Genomic DNA, 16,066 nt, shown 5'->3' with positions numbered 1-16,066 from the left:
TGATTTGATTTTCTTGCAGTAATTACTTTAGTCAGTGTTTGATTTTACTTTTCTCCAATCATTCCTTGGAGGGCATATTTTCGGAGAAAAAAGTGCATGTGGAAATATGAGCAATTGGATTATAATTGCAGGGAGCAGTTATAATCGAGTGTGAAAGTGGGGCCCACCTTGGAAGAAGTTGTCCTCTTGCCCATATTTCCTAATGGCTGGCCTGGTAATAGAGTTACATAATCAAATTAAAAAATAAATGTAATCATAATCAGTTACAGTAACTGAGAAAAAATATATAATTGAATTACAGTCACTAAACAAAATATGTTTGATTACAAAGGGGTTATATTCATTTTTGTTTTCAGTAAAAACCTATATGTACTATATGTAGAGTAAAATATTCACTCTTGCTCTGCATCTTTTCGTCATGCAGGAATGTCTTCTTCTGGCATATTTCTGGACAACACATGTCAGCAAAGCAGTTGCAACAAATTTTATTTATGCACATATTTTTCTAGGACTTTTCAGCTTTATTGCTCAGTTTAAAACATGTTAGATAAGTAGTCAAAAAGTAATCAAAAATAAGTTACATCACTTTGATGAAGTAATGAATATTATATGTTATTACAATTTCAACAAGGTAACGAGTGACCTGTAACCTACAACACTGTTGCTGCTGCAGCCACAGTTTTGTTTGTTACAGTTCATTTGGGAAAATGGTAATTATTTGCACATGTTGCTAATGTTGGCTTTGTGCATGCTGTGTGTTTGTGTGTGTGTGTGATGTTTAGGCCTATTTACTTTTGTTGTGCCTTTGCTCAGACCAAAGACAGGTAGCTATCACACGCCCGTATTCTGCTGTGCATACACAGCTTGTGTGATAATACAATTTGTAAGGAGGATTTTCATTTTGCTCAAAAGATTAGCTTGTTGTTTTATTGACAACTCTCACATCCTCTGTGCTGTATCTTTGGTGTACATATATTTTTAAAAATGGTTACTGTGGGGAGAGGGTCATACATTTTCCCCCAGTCCCTCAGGGAGGCTCGAGGAACAATATTTGTAAACACCACGTCACACCTCATTTCCCCCTCCTGTGATGAACAACAGTCCCTTACTGCTCTAAACCGACTTAAAATGCAATTCAAACTCCATAACTATGTCACAAACGTTGACACTCATGATCCTTAATCCAAATATCTTTTATTGGCACTTTTTAAATAAAAGGATATAATAAAACAATAACAGACATAAATATTGTAATACTGGCATACAAAATAAGAGTGGCTAAAAGGTGACAGCCAAACACACTGTCTCCTCTAGATAAGTATTAATTGAACGTCATCTGCACTTTGCAGATACCCTCTACAAACACAAAACGCTAGTGTCCCAGATTTACCCTTATGCCTGAAACTGGAACTATCAAAAATACATTTGTAGTGGAGTATTTAACAACATTCAAGTGATTCTAAAAGCCTATTGCAATGTCTTCATTACAATTATGATCACAATAATCAACTTCCAACTGAAACAAAAAACAGTTCTTACAGCTCTATGGCCGGTTTGTGCATATAAAAGTCACTAGCACATAGGACTTTACAAACTAGTGCTAATACAAAAGTTTATCAAACGATGCACACACACACACACACACACACACACACAGACACACACCTGTGCACTTATGTGAACGTGTGTGCGCAGACACGTACACACACAGCATACACATAAACATATACCACACAGTACAATGATGGAAAAGGACCAGCCTGGTCAAAATCGATTGCCAGCAGAGGTCATGATAATCATGCCACAAAGAGAATCAACATGCTGTTAAGGATGGAAATACAGTAGGATCTCTTCAGTGTTTTTACACGTTTTTGAATCACCAGAACGTTTTCAAAATGTCTCTATGTGATCTAGAAACAGGAGGTATGTGGAACTCAAAAGTTATCTAGCAAGGCTTTTGTATTGTTCCAACAGGCATTGTGTGTTGACAGGCATTGACTATCATTGATGCTTTGGAAAGATACAGCGTGGTGTACATAAGATTATATATATTAAAACAAAAATACAAAATAAAAAAGTGTTGCTAAATTACGATTATCAAAAAGCGTTCCATCCCTCGTTCCGATCCCTGTATCCTCCGTTTCAGTAAGATTTCTGGGAGATTTTTTGTGCACTTACAGAGTGGTTTCAAATGTTGTTGTTGTGTTAAAACACCCAACAATGTTTCTCCCAGGTGTTACGAACGGCACCATATCTTTTTTTTCAGAGCTACAGTAAAGTGAAAACCAGTGTTTACGTAAACACAATGTAGAATTTGGGAGATGAACAATATTGTTCAGCTGACCTCGTAAAATGAGGCAATAATAAAAAAAAAAAATCAACAAAGGCATCAGAGTCAAACCTTTAAAAAGATCTGCAGTATATGGTTTGAACCTGAGAAATGCAGGCAAAGTACAGAGGAAAGGCCTGTATTTCAAAACCTCTGGCGAGTATTTTGGTATATTAGAAACTGGCAGCAGAAATAAGGAGGAAACTCCTGAAGTCAAATAAAGAAAAATTCCTCCCAGAGGTGGTTCAGGTAGAGTTTATCAGCGGACAGCTGCTGGGCAGTAGGGGTGAGTTTAGAGTCCTTATGTACGGTACATATTCAAGCTACAGAGGCAACTTTCTCGCAGTTGCTGGTGTAATGGACGTCTGGTCTGTCATTCTCGGAGCGCTTCCTGTTCCAGCAGGGAAGGTTGAGCAGAAAGAGAATGACTGCTCCCAGCTCCACGCAGCCCCCGCTGAAGTAGAACGCCAAGTCATATGACTGCGTCCAGTCAAAGAACCACCCTGGAAAGTGATGAGAAAAACAGACAGTGTGAGCAGAGTCAGCAGGAATTCTTTGCAGATGCAGCAGTCTGCTAAAAATTACAACCTGGTTACTTATTGAAGTTGACATGCTCTTTTCCTTGCTCTGCCTGCCTGTCTGACTTAACATTTTGATTTCTGAAATGTCTCTGAAAACATGGCCTTACAAGAGTGTTTATCTCTGTATCTATATCTGTGCCTCCTCTGTCTAACCATTGTAGCAAATCTTACAATTTTAAGTAAAGACAAGTCCTCCTACCTACGACAGGGGGTCCAAGCATGATCCCAAATCCCCCGAAGAACATGAGGATGCCGTGGGCTTGTGTCAGTTTGTCCAAGCCGACAATCTTTGTGGTAATGTAGGAGGTGAGAGACCAGTTTCCGGAGAAGAAACCCAAGACAACAGACAATATCTGCAGTCCCAGATAACTCTTAGTGATGGGAATAAGGAGCAGTGCTAGACCTCCAGCAAACATGGTGAAGGCATACAGATAAATGCCGTTAATCCACCTGATGTCCACCAGCACACCCAGCACTAGTTTACCCACACAGGTGGCGATGGCCCCTATTGATACAAGAGGAATGACACTAACTTCTTCAATGAGTCCTTCACTTTGCGCCACATCTTCTATAAAGAGCACAGGGGGGAAGGCGCCCAAGCTGAACAGGAAGACAGCAATACAGAAGGCCACCATGGCTTGGTCCTGCAGGATCTCATTCATGGACTGCATGTACTTGGAGTAGGCCTGCTGCTTCTTCTTGATGACTTTCGTGATGGCCAACCCAGACAGGAAGCTGCCTTTCTTCTTCTCCGTCTGAACGGCCAAGTCCTTTGAATCGATGGTGATGAGCAGCTCCTTCACCGTCAGGGTTTTCTCTGGAGTGGTTGACTTGGAACCTGTTGTGATCATCAGGTCATCCAATGGGGGCTTCTCGAAAAGTTGCTCTTCTGTGTTGCGTTCCAGGGCGGCCTTCTGTTTGAGGTAGTACCCTGGCATGTTGAGGGGCCTCATGAAACCGGCGCAGGCCATGAGGTTTAGTGCTACAGCTCCAATGATCAGCAGGCAGCCATCCAGGCCGTACAGCACGATCAGCTCATTCTGAGCGGAGGCATAGATGAACGCTCCGACACTTGTGCCTGGGTGAGCAAAGGAAAACAGAAATTCAGGGTCTGTGCAAGAAAGTGGCAGCTTAATCATTACATAATAAAGCCACTGTGTGTAGACTTTTATGTGAGCGTGGCACCTTATAAATTATTCTGACGACATGAGTTTTTATTTGTAGTAAAATGAGAGAATCTTGATGAAAATGAGTGCAGTCTGTAATTCCTGTGTTGCCAGGTTGTATCCACCCTTTCTGATAATGCCACTGGGGGGCGCCAGAGCCAGAAAAGATCAGATTTTACAATACTGGCTTTGATGTCTTTATAGAGTAACTTAACACCAGCATGAAAACCACCATCTGGTTAAAAGCTTAAAGCCTGTTTCACCTCGGTGATGGGTGTGGTCAGAAGTGGAGTACACTTTCACATCACTGCAGCAAGGTTACACCATTGGAGGTCAGCAGGAACAAGATTTTCATGGGATGTTAAAATTCTCTTTAATATCTAGACTGTGACTGTGTAGCTCTGAATTAATAATGGACCAATTTAAATCTCAAAGATAAACCCTGGGTGCTACTAATAACCTTTCTCATCAAAGGCTATCCTGTCTAATATGGCTTCAAACTATCAACCTTACCAAACCAATGCCATCTAATTCATGATTCTCAGCCAAACCGGATCTAGTTATTGGTCACCCGTCCACGTCCCCACCTCTCCCTAAGAGATCACTCTGCCTTTGCTACTCTACAGATGTTTACCTCAGCATCCCAAGGCTCCCAGCAGCTCATACATGAAAGCACTGAGCATGGAGAACTGTTGTGCACCCAGTGAGCTCAGGGCAGAGGGAGGGGGCGGCAGTACCTGTGGTGACAATGCCGAGGGCAAGGCCGCGTCTCTTGTCAAAATACTGACAGGTGATTGTCAACGTGGCTGCATAGACCAGACCACAACCCAGGCCTGTGGTAGGAGAGAGGACAAGGACAGACAAAGGAAGGATTTCCATTAGCTCAGGTGAAAGGGGACAAAAGCTTTTCACTTCTAAAAATACACAACAGTGGAAATTCAATTGCACAGTGGATATCTGGAAAGTGTGTTATGTTTAATATAAAGGCCACTTATATTTCTTTGAAATTCTAAAGATATGTATATCAGTCTTCTACCTTGCAAAACCTCAGGAAATCATTTCAAGTATGTACATGAATCTGTAAATTCATAAGGGTGGAAAGGTGCACTGGGTTGTTTGTGCAACACAATCAGCCAAACTTAAAAGAAGCATACGATGAGTGGTAAACAAGCTGCACGTGCACATACAGTCGCAGACCATCATCTAAGGGCAGCTCTAAAAATAAATAACTGTCTTCAAATATGCATGGCCTCCCCTCTCCAGCGATGTGATGCCTGTGCGAAAAGGCGGTGCTGACTGCGAGGGGTTTTCACCAGGATTAAGCACGGCTGAGCTGTCACTTAATGCATAATAACAGGTGGTGTTGGGCCCACGCGGGCACACCGGTGAGGCTGCAGAGGCAATAAAGGGTCACATGGGGATCAGGCTTAGCCATAATTCTGTTTTTTTGTCAACATTCCTAAAAAGTACAAACAGCAATGTCAAACAAATGGTGCAATGCTCAACAGTGGGGCTTGTCCCAGTGTGATTCTACATACTTTAGTGGCAATGCATCATTCGACTGGTAATTTAGGGTAACATCAGCCTCTGGTGTTGCATAATAGTAAGACGTGACATGTGCCCCTGCTTCTTTGAAATTATTATACAATGTGTTACGAGATCCTCGTATGTTAGAGGGATAAGGAGCTTAGTTAACTGCCGTGATCAAAGCAACATCAAACAATTTTTTTTTTCTCACACTGACAGCCTGTACCTGACTTTCTCTTTGACAGGTCTCAGCACTGTTAGCTTTAACTCTGGTAGAGTGCTGTGTAAAATTAGCAGGACAGTGACACCCCAGGTGTTTCCTTACCGACCACGATCCCATAGGAAAAGATGAGGAACTGGACATTTGGAGCAAAGGCACTGAGCATCAGGCCGCCCGCTACCATTACGCCGCTGAAGATGGTCACAGGGCGAGCTCCAAAGTTGTCCACACAGGCACTGCAGACAGGACCTGACGCGAAGAGACAGAGAGAAAAGAGATACAGGTGAAATAAAGTGAGTGACAGGGGAGCAAAAAACATTCAGGGACAAAGGATAGTGTTGCTCTTCTGCTTCTTCACTTGTTGTTTTCTGGATAACGAACAAGAGTTCTTGAGAAAATCAAAGCTGCTTGACTCATTCATCATGCGACATTTACTGGTTTCCTTCCCGACTAGGCAGAGGAAGTGCAGCAGACACTGCAGTGCTGCAGCTGCCTGACAGCTGGCACACGTGTCCAGGACTTGGCCAGGCCCGAGGGCAGATCTGTCCAGTCATGATTTTCACCTCACCCCTTTGAGGAAGATGACAGCAAGAAGCCGAGCTAGCAGGGGAGCTCTGCCTTACACAGAAATGTCAAACAAGACCTATCTATCACTGATCCAGTCGACTCAACACAGTCTGAGCATACCTTTATAATCATTCCCAGACATTACTGAAGGGTTTGTTCACACAGCAGCCTACACCATGGAGTCACATCTCTTTTCCTTTTTTGCATTAAGCACATATAAGCAACCTTGCTCAACAAATACAGTGTCTGTTATGTCTCTGTGTCTCTCTCCCCGGCAATCTGTCTTTCTTTTCCTCCCTCTATGGTCAGATTAAGGGCTAAGTGATCCTCCTACATTCATAGCATGGATGACTTGCACTTGCTTTGCTCTCCTCGAAAATCAATAGCAGCAACTCCGCTCAGGGAGCCACAAAGTGCCCATCTTTGTCACAACATTGCCTCATCTCTCTATCATGTCGAAACATTACAGTGAGGGGAACTCTTTAACACCTGTGGCTATAGTAAATATAGTCGTCTATGATAGGCTGCATTGCTCTAACACAGCAGTCATTATCCAGACTTTGAACAAGTAGTATTGTGTCTGCTTTGTTATCAGTGGCATTGTGTGGTATCATGATTGAGATGGAAATGGTAGGAAGATAGGTGTAAAGGTGAGTGTTTCGTTCTGTGCTTCTAGCGCCAAGCAGATATCGTATCTCTCCTGAAATCCCGCGTCAGCAGATGCATTGCCTATAAAAGTATGCAGTGCCAAAACATAAATTTACTGCTCAGCATGTCATTATCCTAATGACAGTAATCTGAAGGAAAAATGGCTCAAAGATTACACGCATATTTTAGGCTATTTGCACTCATCCTCTGTCAACGAGTCTCTAACATGACTTCACAGCAGTATCAGCACCCTCACTGATCTACCTCAACATCCATTTAGTTTGTCTTTTTAACCCCTAACTGGACCCATGTTGAAGATTATTGCATTATTATAGTGTGTGCTACTCACTGGCTATCAGTCCCACTCCAGCCACGAGGGATCCCACCCAGGCCGTCATGCCCTTGCCCTCCTGGAAGGCGTGCAGCCACTCCGGGTAGAGGACGCCCACCGACTGAGGTGATCCATAAGCCAGGAGCTGGGCCAGGAAGGAGGCCACAACAATCGCCCATCCCCAGCCTCCGTCCAGTACTTCAGTAGATGGAGCCATGGTGCTGATGTTACTGCTGCCCTCTGGGGTCTGCTACAGCGCTGACAGAGAAGAGGGTCCTGGGAATGACATGAGAACAAACATTATAGTGGTAAGTTCAAAAGATAATTAAAAACAAAAAGATCAGCAGAGTAAATGTCAGTTATACGAGAGCATTTTAAACTAGACCTACAAAAGCCTCCAAGATATACACTCACGTAAAGCCTTGATGTAGTAAAGGCTGCTGCAGCACTTGGCCCGGGGCAGGCAGGCAGCTCCACCTGTGTGAGGTCCTGAACTCAAACTCACTGCAACTTAGCCATAGGCAACTGCCCTTTTTGTTCCTGTCTCCATAACCACACCTTGGAGGAGGAGAAAGTAAAGCAAACTGCACTGCTCTGTGCTCCCCTCCTGCACCTTAAACCTGCCTCCTCCTTGATTCAGCTCTGATCCTTAGTAAACATATGGGAGACACTTGTCTCCTGTGCTGACCCAAGTTTTTCAGACCTCTTTCATTAATAATTAATAGCCCAGGGCAACTTTATACATCACTGCAGCAGCATCAACTCCCCCTGGCCACACTGTTTACAATGAGACTTCTTATGAGGAGGGGGGAGTTGGTGCAAAGCTCCTCACATTTCAGATGTGTTTGCATCCAAAGCAGGCTTACAGCATGTTGACAGTAAATAGATAGTTTCCCCTTGCGTTAAATAACGTGATATTCTGAGGAACATGACTGTATGCTCATAGCTGATTCAAATGACATCTGTATTCATCAGCAGCAATAACCATATTTTCTCATCATATCCTATCCTAATGCTTCAATACAAACACAGGCACAGTGTTATTTTGGTTAAAAACATGCAGCACTCACCTCAGCATCTACAAAAACAGCAGCAGGACCCTGCAGAGCTGTGCGCTCTACAGGAACTTTCCATGTAGGATGGTTTCCCTATTAAAATCCCTTCTTACAAAATCACTACAAATGACATGAACGAGAAAGCATCGCACACGGCTGCTGGTAAGCTGAGATCTATGATGCCCGTGTGTCGGGAGAGCACCCTGCTTCAACAGTGCGCATTGTGCATCAGTTTCATACGGCTTTGTAGCCGGCGACAAAACCGGTTCAAAGCTGTTCTCGCTGGTCCAGCAGCAGCTTGAACGCAGCAACGGGAGGAAAAGCGCTGCTTCCTCTTGCGCGCCTGGAGCGCACCGCAGAAAAGTCCCCTTCGCGCTCACATGTAGCGGCTGTGACTTTATGGGTCAGACTATATACTTATTGTTTCTTCTAGACTACATCTGAAATGTTAATTGAAAACCTAATAAGAAGCGTGCACACGTAAAGACACACATGCACAAACAAAAAACTATTTACCTGATAGGTTTCCTGGCCAAATAATGTTCTTTTCATAAAGCACCAAACAAAGCATTTGAATTAAGTTTAAATAATGATCACAAAAAAATCATTTAAACATACAAAAATGATTTAACTTATCAAAATACACTTCTAAGTTGGGGGTTCATGTGCTGATGATGGGTGTATGGGCTTCCTTCTCTCCAGGAACATTGTTTATATGGCCCTCAGTCCAGTCTGAACCGGTTGATGAATGGTAATAACACCACCACACTGCACCAGCAGGGCGCACTGCCTGGAGTCCTCTCCCTGGTGAGCACTGATTAAAGCAATACATGCAGAAATCTCTTAAATCAAATCTTAATCTACCCTCCCTTCACTAAAATGATAACAAGAGGTTGCTTAAACCTTTAGAAATCTATGAGTGATATGCGAATACCCAGCAACATGTAGACAGTCTCACATGCAGCTACCATGAGTTAAAAATATCCTGAAGGGAATCCTACAGAAGGGAAGAGAGACGACTGTAGGATATGTTTAGTGTTTTAGTACAGACAGTTCGTGCCTGACTAGTATATGGACACGTATGTGAGCTATAAAGAGTAGGCATACATTAACACAGAGTGGTAAAATAAAACATATGTGGCCAAGGAAACACATGAATTATAGGCCTATGCTGTGAGAGAGTTTTATATTGTTCCACATAACTAAGATCTGCATAACTTGGTGGAGTTTATTTGGCTCCATCTTAAATAATAGTCTTCCTACCAAGAAACACACAAGAACTAAACATGTTTTGAATTACATTTAAGTGAACGCAGGCCCAAAGTCAGTTACAAATATTCCTCCCCATCTTGGCAATTTAATGCATTCATGCTGTGGTTTGAGAGCAGAGAGATGAGCTGCTCTTAGTCACACTGTAGCTGCAGCATAGAGTGATATCATCATGTGATTGCTCCCATTCTCATAACCTCAGGTCAGAAACACAGTGGAACCAAGTCAGAAGAGAAAAAAGCAAAGGAGCTGAGTGGGGGGAAATGACGGAGAGTAGGAACACAAAGACAGAACGTGAAAATGAAAGGACAAAGAGTAGGGTAAGGACAAGGAAGGTATGGAGAGAGCAGATCAGAGGTCGTCAGACTGGTTTTCACACTGAATGCACCTCAAATTCTTCAGGAACTTTGATGCTTTTTCCCATAGCTGAGGTCTGCTGCCAGGAAGGGTCTTAAAGAAAAGATTTAGGCTCCGTAATCCCCTTCTGCCTGAAAAAATTATGTGAAAAAAGAGAACAAGGGAGGCACAGTTAATTGTACTCTACACTGGTATTGCATTGACATGTCGCCCCAGACCAGTTTCAACCAGATATAGTGCATGTGGGGGACAGTGTGTGGGGGAGGGTGGGGGTGGGGGTGGATTATAGAACAGCTATGGCACACTAGTGACAAAATCAATGTTGGTGCTGAATTTCACTTGCTTGCTTGTACAAGTTATTCAATACATCTATTGACACATTATATATATATATATATATCTATATATCTATATATATATATATATATATATATATATATATATGTGTATATTCCTTTCCTTTACCAGAGGCCTGGGAGTTTGATGCGCACTTAGCTGTTCCTAGGACTGCACTCTTCTGGGCAGAGACCTCAGATGTTGTTCCTGGAATCTGGTGGAGCCATTCTCCCAGTTTGGGGGTCACAGCCCCGAGTGCTCTGATCACCACTGGCACCACTGTTGCCTTTACTCCCCACATCTTTTCTAGCTCCTCTTTCATCCCTTGGTATTCTTCAAGCTTCTCGTTTTCCTTCTTCCTGATGTTGCTGTCGCTTGGCTAGCTACATCTATCACTGCTTCCTTCTTCTGTTGTTTGTCAATCAACACGATGTCCAGTTGGTTATCCATAACCAGTTTGTCAGTCTGGATCTGGAAGTCCCACAGGATCTTGGCTTGGTCATTCTCAACCACCTTCGGAGGTGTCTTCAATTCTGACCTTGAGACTTACAGCCCATACTCAGTGCAGATGTTCCTGTACACTATGCCACCCACTTGATTATGGCGTCCCATGCACGCTGTTCCTGTCTGTATCTTACACCCTGCTTTTATATGCTGAACTGTCTCAGGAGTGTCTTTGTACGGCCTGCACCTGGGGTCCTGTCTGGTGTGGTAGACCCCTGCTTCTATTGATCTTGTACTAGTGCCTGTTCTTGTGCTGCCATGATTGGTGCTTATGTGCTGTCTTTCAGTCCAGCCTTTTCCGGCCACTGGTAGGATTTTTTGATGTCAGCCACTTCTCAGCCACTGTATTCATGAATCTTGGTTGTTTTGTCCAGGACAGTGGTTCTGACGCTCACGAGTCCTCAGCCCCCCTTGTTCCGCTTTGTGTACAGTCTCAGGGTGCTGAACTTGGGATGAAACCATCCATGCATTACAAGAAGCTTCCTTGTCTTGATATTAGTGGCCTCCATCTCCTCCTTTGGCGGGCTTATTATACCAGCAGGGTATCTGATGGCTAGCGGGGTGTACGTGTTGATGACCTTGTTCTTTCTATTCAGCCAACTCGTCAGGACCTGCCTTACTCTCTCGAGGTATTTGGCTGTGGCTGACTTCCTTGCTGCCTCATCATGGTTCCTATTTGCCTGAGGGATCCCAAGGTATTTGTAGCTGTCCTGGATATCTGCAGTGCTGCTTTCTGGTAGTTCAACCCCCTCGGTTCTGATCATCATCCCTCTCTTTGACACCATCCAACCACACTCTATCTAGTCCGAGTGACATTCTGATGTCATTGCTGTAGATCTTGGTAAGGTGGATCAGTGAGTCGATGTCTTGCTCATTCCTGGCATACATTTTGATGACATCCATGTAGAGGAGGTGACTGTTGGTTGCTCCACTTTGGAACCGGTATCCGTAGCCACTCTTGTGATGAGTTGGCTGAGGGGGTTCAGGCCTATGCAGAACAGGAGTGGGGACAATGCATCACCTTGGTATATGCCGCACTTGATGGTAACTGAGTTGGCCTCGAGTCGTTTTCCACAGCCCTATTGAGTTCTTGATAAAGGCTCTGAGTGTCCTGTTAATGTTGTACATGTCCAAGCTTTCAGGTATCCATATGTGTGGCATTGAGCCGTAGGCTTTCTTGTTGTCAATCCAGGTGAGGAACATATCATATAATCCCTTTGATAACTACAAATCCGTACTTACAAAACTCAATTAAACATTTCAAGACTATAAGAGGATGGTACAAAGCATGATGACAAGGTTAAAGTCTGCTGGAGAAAATAATTTGGATCTGTGCCCTCTTTGTCAGCGATCTTAATACCATAACACCATGTGGTTCCATTGCATAAGGGTGGACATGCTGTTGACCTAAATAATTATTAGTCTATATCTCGGGCTAAAATCCCAGTCATTATGGTAAACTCACATCTCTGCACATTCCTGGAGGTTAATAATGTCCTCCTTTTAACTTGAGGACCCAGAGGGTCATAGAAAGTATTTGCTGAGTTGGACAAAATACATTATTTATGTCGCAATCCCTTAAACTTTGTGTACATGTACAACAGAAACACATTCCAGTGTAATGCTTAGGTCCCAATTGTCTACATATGTGTATATGTATGTCTTTATTTCACTGCTTTTTCTTTCATGCATGGAAAGTCTTCATGTTCATATGGTTTTTGTTTTTGTGGGTTTGTTGATTATTTGTTTAAAGTGAATTAAAAGAGAATTACAACAAGAAAATAATGTCCTCCAGCCACAGCTGTTTGAATTTAGATCAAATCTTAAGTATGATTAGCTGCAGCAACTGCTTTAGTGGTTGGCATTGTTAATTAGTTTGATAAAAAGCAACAGTGTGCTGTAGTCTTCATGAATACGGTTTTCATTCTGTTGATCAAAACATCTGGTTAGATGCACAATGCTGGTTTAACTCACAACATGCTGGCAGAAACTGTTCTTGCAGGTGTTCTGAAATCAAGCACCTGAAATGTCGATGGTGTCCCACAAGGATCCGTTCTGGGGCCCCTAATAATAACTCTATATCAGGGGGCGGCAAACTTTATAATCAAAAGAGCCTTTTCTGGCTTCAAGCCACAAAACATACAGTATGTGAGCCTCAGAATAAAGGTAACACAGTCTTTTAAGTCAAATTTAGCCCATCAACATCTAAATGACCATTCATTAATATATTTTAGCACAAGCTAGCTATTCTGCAGTGATTTTTTGGATTATTTGGTACTTTGGTACTTTGCAGCGTTGCTAATGAAAGCAAACAAATTACTCCATGCACTATTAAATTTTCTGTTTTCCCTTGAAACTTTTCCCTTTTTGGATTTGGAATCCACAGTTAGCTTCACAAGGAAGACTCAAGACTATGGTAGCAATTGCTAGTGATGTTTGTAGGCGAAAAGGTGCCAGGAAACAGACACATAACATACATTTATGACTCTCTATATATATGTAACTCTGTCACAAATCAGTATTATGTATACTCAAAAGTAATAACGTGAAAGCCTATGTAACAGAATATCATGAGCAATTTATGTGACGTTTAACACAGTTTGCTACAGTGAAAGTAAGATTCATCACTGCTAAAATGTGACCCTTGCAGTATAAATTTGTTTAATCCTGAAATCCTTGTTTTTATGGATTGTTTGGGCCTGCCATAATAACAATTCAGTTACAATTAAAGTGAGACTAAAAAAACATGAACATCAAGATCTCATGTTCAAACACGGTGATCAGGGTTGAGCAATTTGTAGGTAAGCGTGTTAGCAGCGCAAACCCTTAAATATTATTTTGTTTGCTATGGTCAGGACAGTTTGTTTGGCCTGTAAACTTATGTTGGTGGTCCTCTTGTAAGATAAAATACTAACACAGAAATGTATTTGCCTTTTCTAAACCTATGGAGAAACTTGGCATAAAGCATGTGCAGTGGTACCAGCTGTTTTATATTTCTCATACTTTGCCCAGGAACACGGTTTTGGTCCCTTTGTGTAATGTGCCGTAATAATTCAATTGGAATAAAAAACAGTCTTATTAATAACCTTCTCCAATCAAGAAGTTTATCGCTTATTTCTGCCCTAGCTGCAGAGCTCCCATTACTCATCCACAGCCCATTAGTTAACACACATACACACATATTTCCAGGAAGTTTTACATAAGCTGACCTGATATTCTGTCATTTTCAAGTATCTTTTCTTTTTCTTTTTCATTTGCTCTTCATTGACACCTGAGAAGCAGCAGCCTGCTGTTCTTTTCCGTAAGAGGCTTGGCAGGTGGAACCACACAGAGCCACCCTGCAGTCTGGATAAATGTCCTCTGGTTTCGGCTGCCCAGCTCTATAAAGCCACAGAGGTCAAAGGCTGCTTCAGCGTCCAGCATGGCCGCCCTGAGCCTCCAGTCCAGATTCCTGCTTGGATTAGTTCAGGTTGCGGGCTTCAGCACCAAGAGAGAGCACTGTGACATGGTAGAAAAACAGAGTACACTTCAGTTGTATCAGAAAGCTCAGCAAGTCTTTGGACAAAGACATACGTCATGGGGTGTATATTTTGATTCTGGTGAGTTTGAACCAACTGTTTGTGTGAATGAGCTACAGTTACCTGTAGAGACCTAATGGAAGCCTAATGTGTTATGTAGGCTGTCATCTTTGCTCCGCTCTCCTCCCACCACGGGTTATTGCACCTACATTACAAAGGTTTACCATGTTAAATGATCCTGGAATGATTGATATATGGAAAACACTCCTCCGGTCTTCAGCCAGTTAGAACCAGTTAAAACCATGTCGACTAGGAAATGGAAGTAACACACTGGCACAGAATCAAGAGTCAATGGAGGCACTGTGTGCAAGAGGCTTATCACATGATGCAGTTGCGTTACAACAGATTAACATCACAAGAGGACTGATTATAGAGTTCAGCTTTTAGCACTACTGGGAGCCTGGCTAGGTCTGTCTTGATGTGTCCATCCTTTTGGCTCATCCTGAAAATCCTGAACAAATACTGGATTCATTTACATAAGTCAAGACCATGAGTGAAAGCCAGGTTTATGTTAAAGCAACCCAGTGGTTTGTAATTTCATTTCATTGTTGTATTTCTGACAAGTATCATGACAGTCCCATGACTAGCACAATTGCATATCACAGACAGGGAGTGATAGTTATCAGAAAGAACTGAACCAACCAAAGATACGAAGCATGGTGGCGATACAGTTGTACTCCATGAAGTCAGCCCAGGCCACAGACTGCAGTCAACTTGTTGTGATCTTGGCCTGAAAGTAGACAATGCAGAGCAACATACACTTTTTGTATTAGCTAATATGAAACCTTCAGCATTATGTTTAATATACTTAATGATATGAAGCAAGTCGTGTACATAAATATTGTGCTGGTCAATATTGACCGGAGCAGGAACAGAAAGGCTTCTTCTTCAAACAGGAAAATCCAAATTAACCAGTTTCTATCCAAACAGTCTTATATGTTGTCCTCTTCTGACTCATACACACATTCACACATTAAGGAAGTTTCCCACCTCAGAAAGCGCAAAATTCCACTGGTTCTTGTAGTTTTTTCCCCCTTTGATTTGATGTGGTTTGGTTTCGCCCTTTAAGAAAATCATTATTAGTTGCAGCCATTTGATTTAAGCTTGTCACCCACTGCTCACCTGTTCCACATGCAGTATGTAAACATTTCAGTCTACAAAGCCATGGTAGCAGATCTCTGAGGCTGTATTCCAGTCACACATTACAAGGCCATAAATCATGGTGGTAAGATGACAATAAAACATTAAATCTTAACAGTGTTGAAGTGCAGTGAAGCCTGAGACATCAGTGTAATATGAGAAACGCATGGTTTCCCACTATGTGCATGTGCGAGCTTTGATGGTGCAGATTTGTTAAAGGGAACAAATGTTTTCCATCAGCTGCTGTTGGGGTTTGGTGGGACAAAAAGACACAATAGCATCAATCCAATTTAGACACTGTGCACCTGTTAGGATGCAGAAAAATTATCATGAAGGACAGACCATAATTTGCAACAGCTCTGAAGCCTACGGAGCTTCCTCATCAATTTTTAAACACACACAGTTCCCACAAATAAGAAGCTAATACCATTCATGAAACGGACAATTAAAAACAGAAG

At 42.4% G+C, this 16,066-nt stretch overlaps 1 protein-coding gene across 3 annotated transcripts; it reads right to left on the bottom strand.

Moving 5' to 3' along the window:
- Positions 1-1,177: 1,177 nt before the first annotated feature.
- Positions 1,178-9,117, bottom strand: LOC126407103 (monocarboxylate transporter 9-like). Of its 3 annotated transcripts, none has more exons than XM_050071788.1 (6): positions 8,941-9,117; positions 7,388-7,645; positions 5,929-6,072; positions 4,814-4,909; positions 3,110-3,988; positions 1,178-2,832 (listed from the first exon to the last, which is right to left on the bottom strand). In XM_050071788.1, exons 2-6 carry the CDS (start codon positions 7,584-7,586, stop codon positions 2,648-2,650), a joined length of 1,503 nt encoding a protein of 500 aa, XP_049927745.1. In that variant the 5' UTR covers positions 7,587-7,645; positions 8,941-9,117; the 3' UTR covers positions 1,178-2,647. The 3 variants fall into 3 exon arrangements, with proteins under 3 accessions (XP_049927745.1, XP_049927743.1, XP_049927744.1); XM_050071786.1 differs by lacking the exon at positions 8,941-9,117 and adding an exon at positions 8,440-8,887; XM_050071787.1 differs by lacking the exon at positions 8,941-9,117 and adding an exon at positions 7,784-7,922.
- Between the last annotated feature and the right edge of the window lie 6,949 nt (positions 9,118-16,066).

This window comes from Epinephelus moara, chromosome 19 (assembly GCF_006386435.1).
Source record: "Epinephelus moara isolate mb chromosome 19, YSFRI_EMoa_1.0, whole genome shotgun sequence".
In the NCBI taxonomy this organism is placed as follows: domain Eukaryota; kingdom Metazoa; phylum Chordata; class Actinopteri; order Perciformes; family Serranidae; genus Epinephelus; species Epinephelus moara.
This window is presented reverse-complemented; position numbering and strand designations above follow the sequence as displayed.

Excerpts from the sequence above, each read along its gene's own strand:
- LOC126407103 (XM_050071788.1), bottom strand. The coding sequence starts at position 7,586 with ATGGCTCCATCTACTGAAGTACTGGACGGAGGCTGGGGATGGGCGATT. Across the intron at positions 6,073-7,387 it reads TGGAGTGGGACTGATAGCCA|GTCCTGTCTGCAGTGCCTGT; the intron begins GTGAGTAGCACA and ends TCTTCGCGTCAG. Across the intron at positions 4,910-5,928 it reads TTCCTATGGGATCGTGGTCG|GCCTGGGTTGTGGTCTGGTC; the intron begins GTAAGGAAACAC and ends CTCCTACCACAG.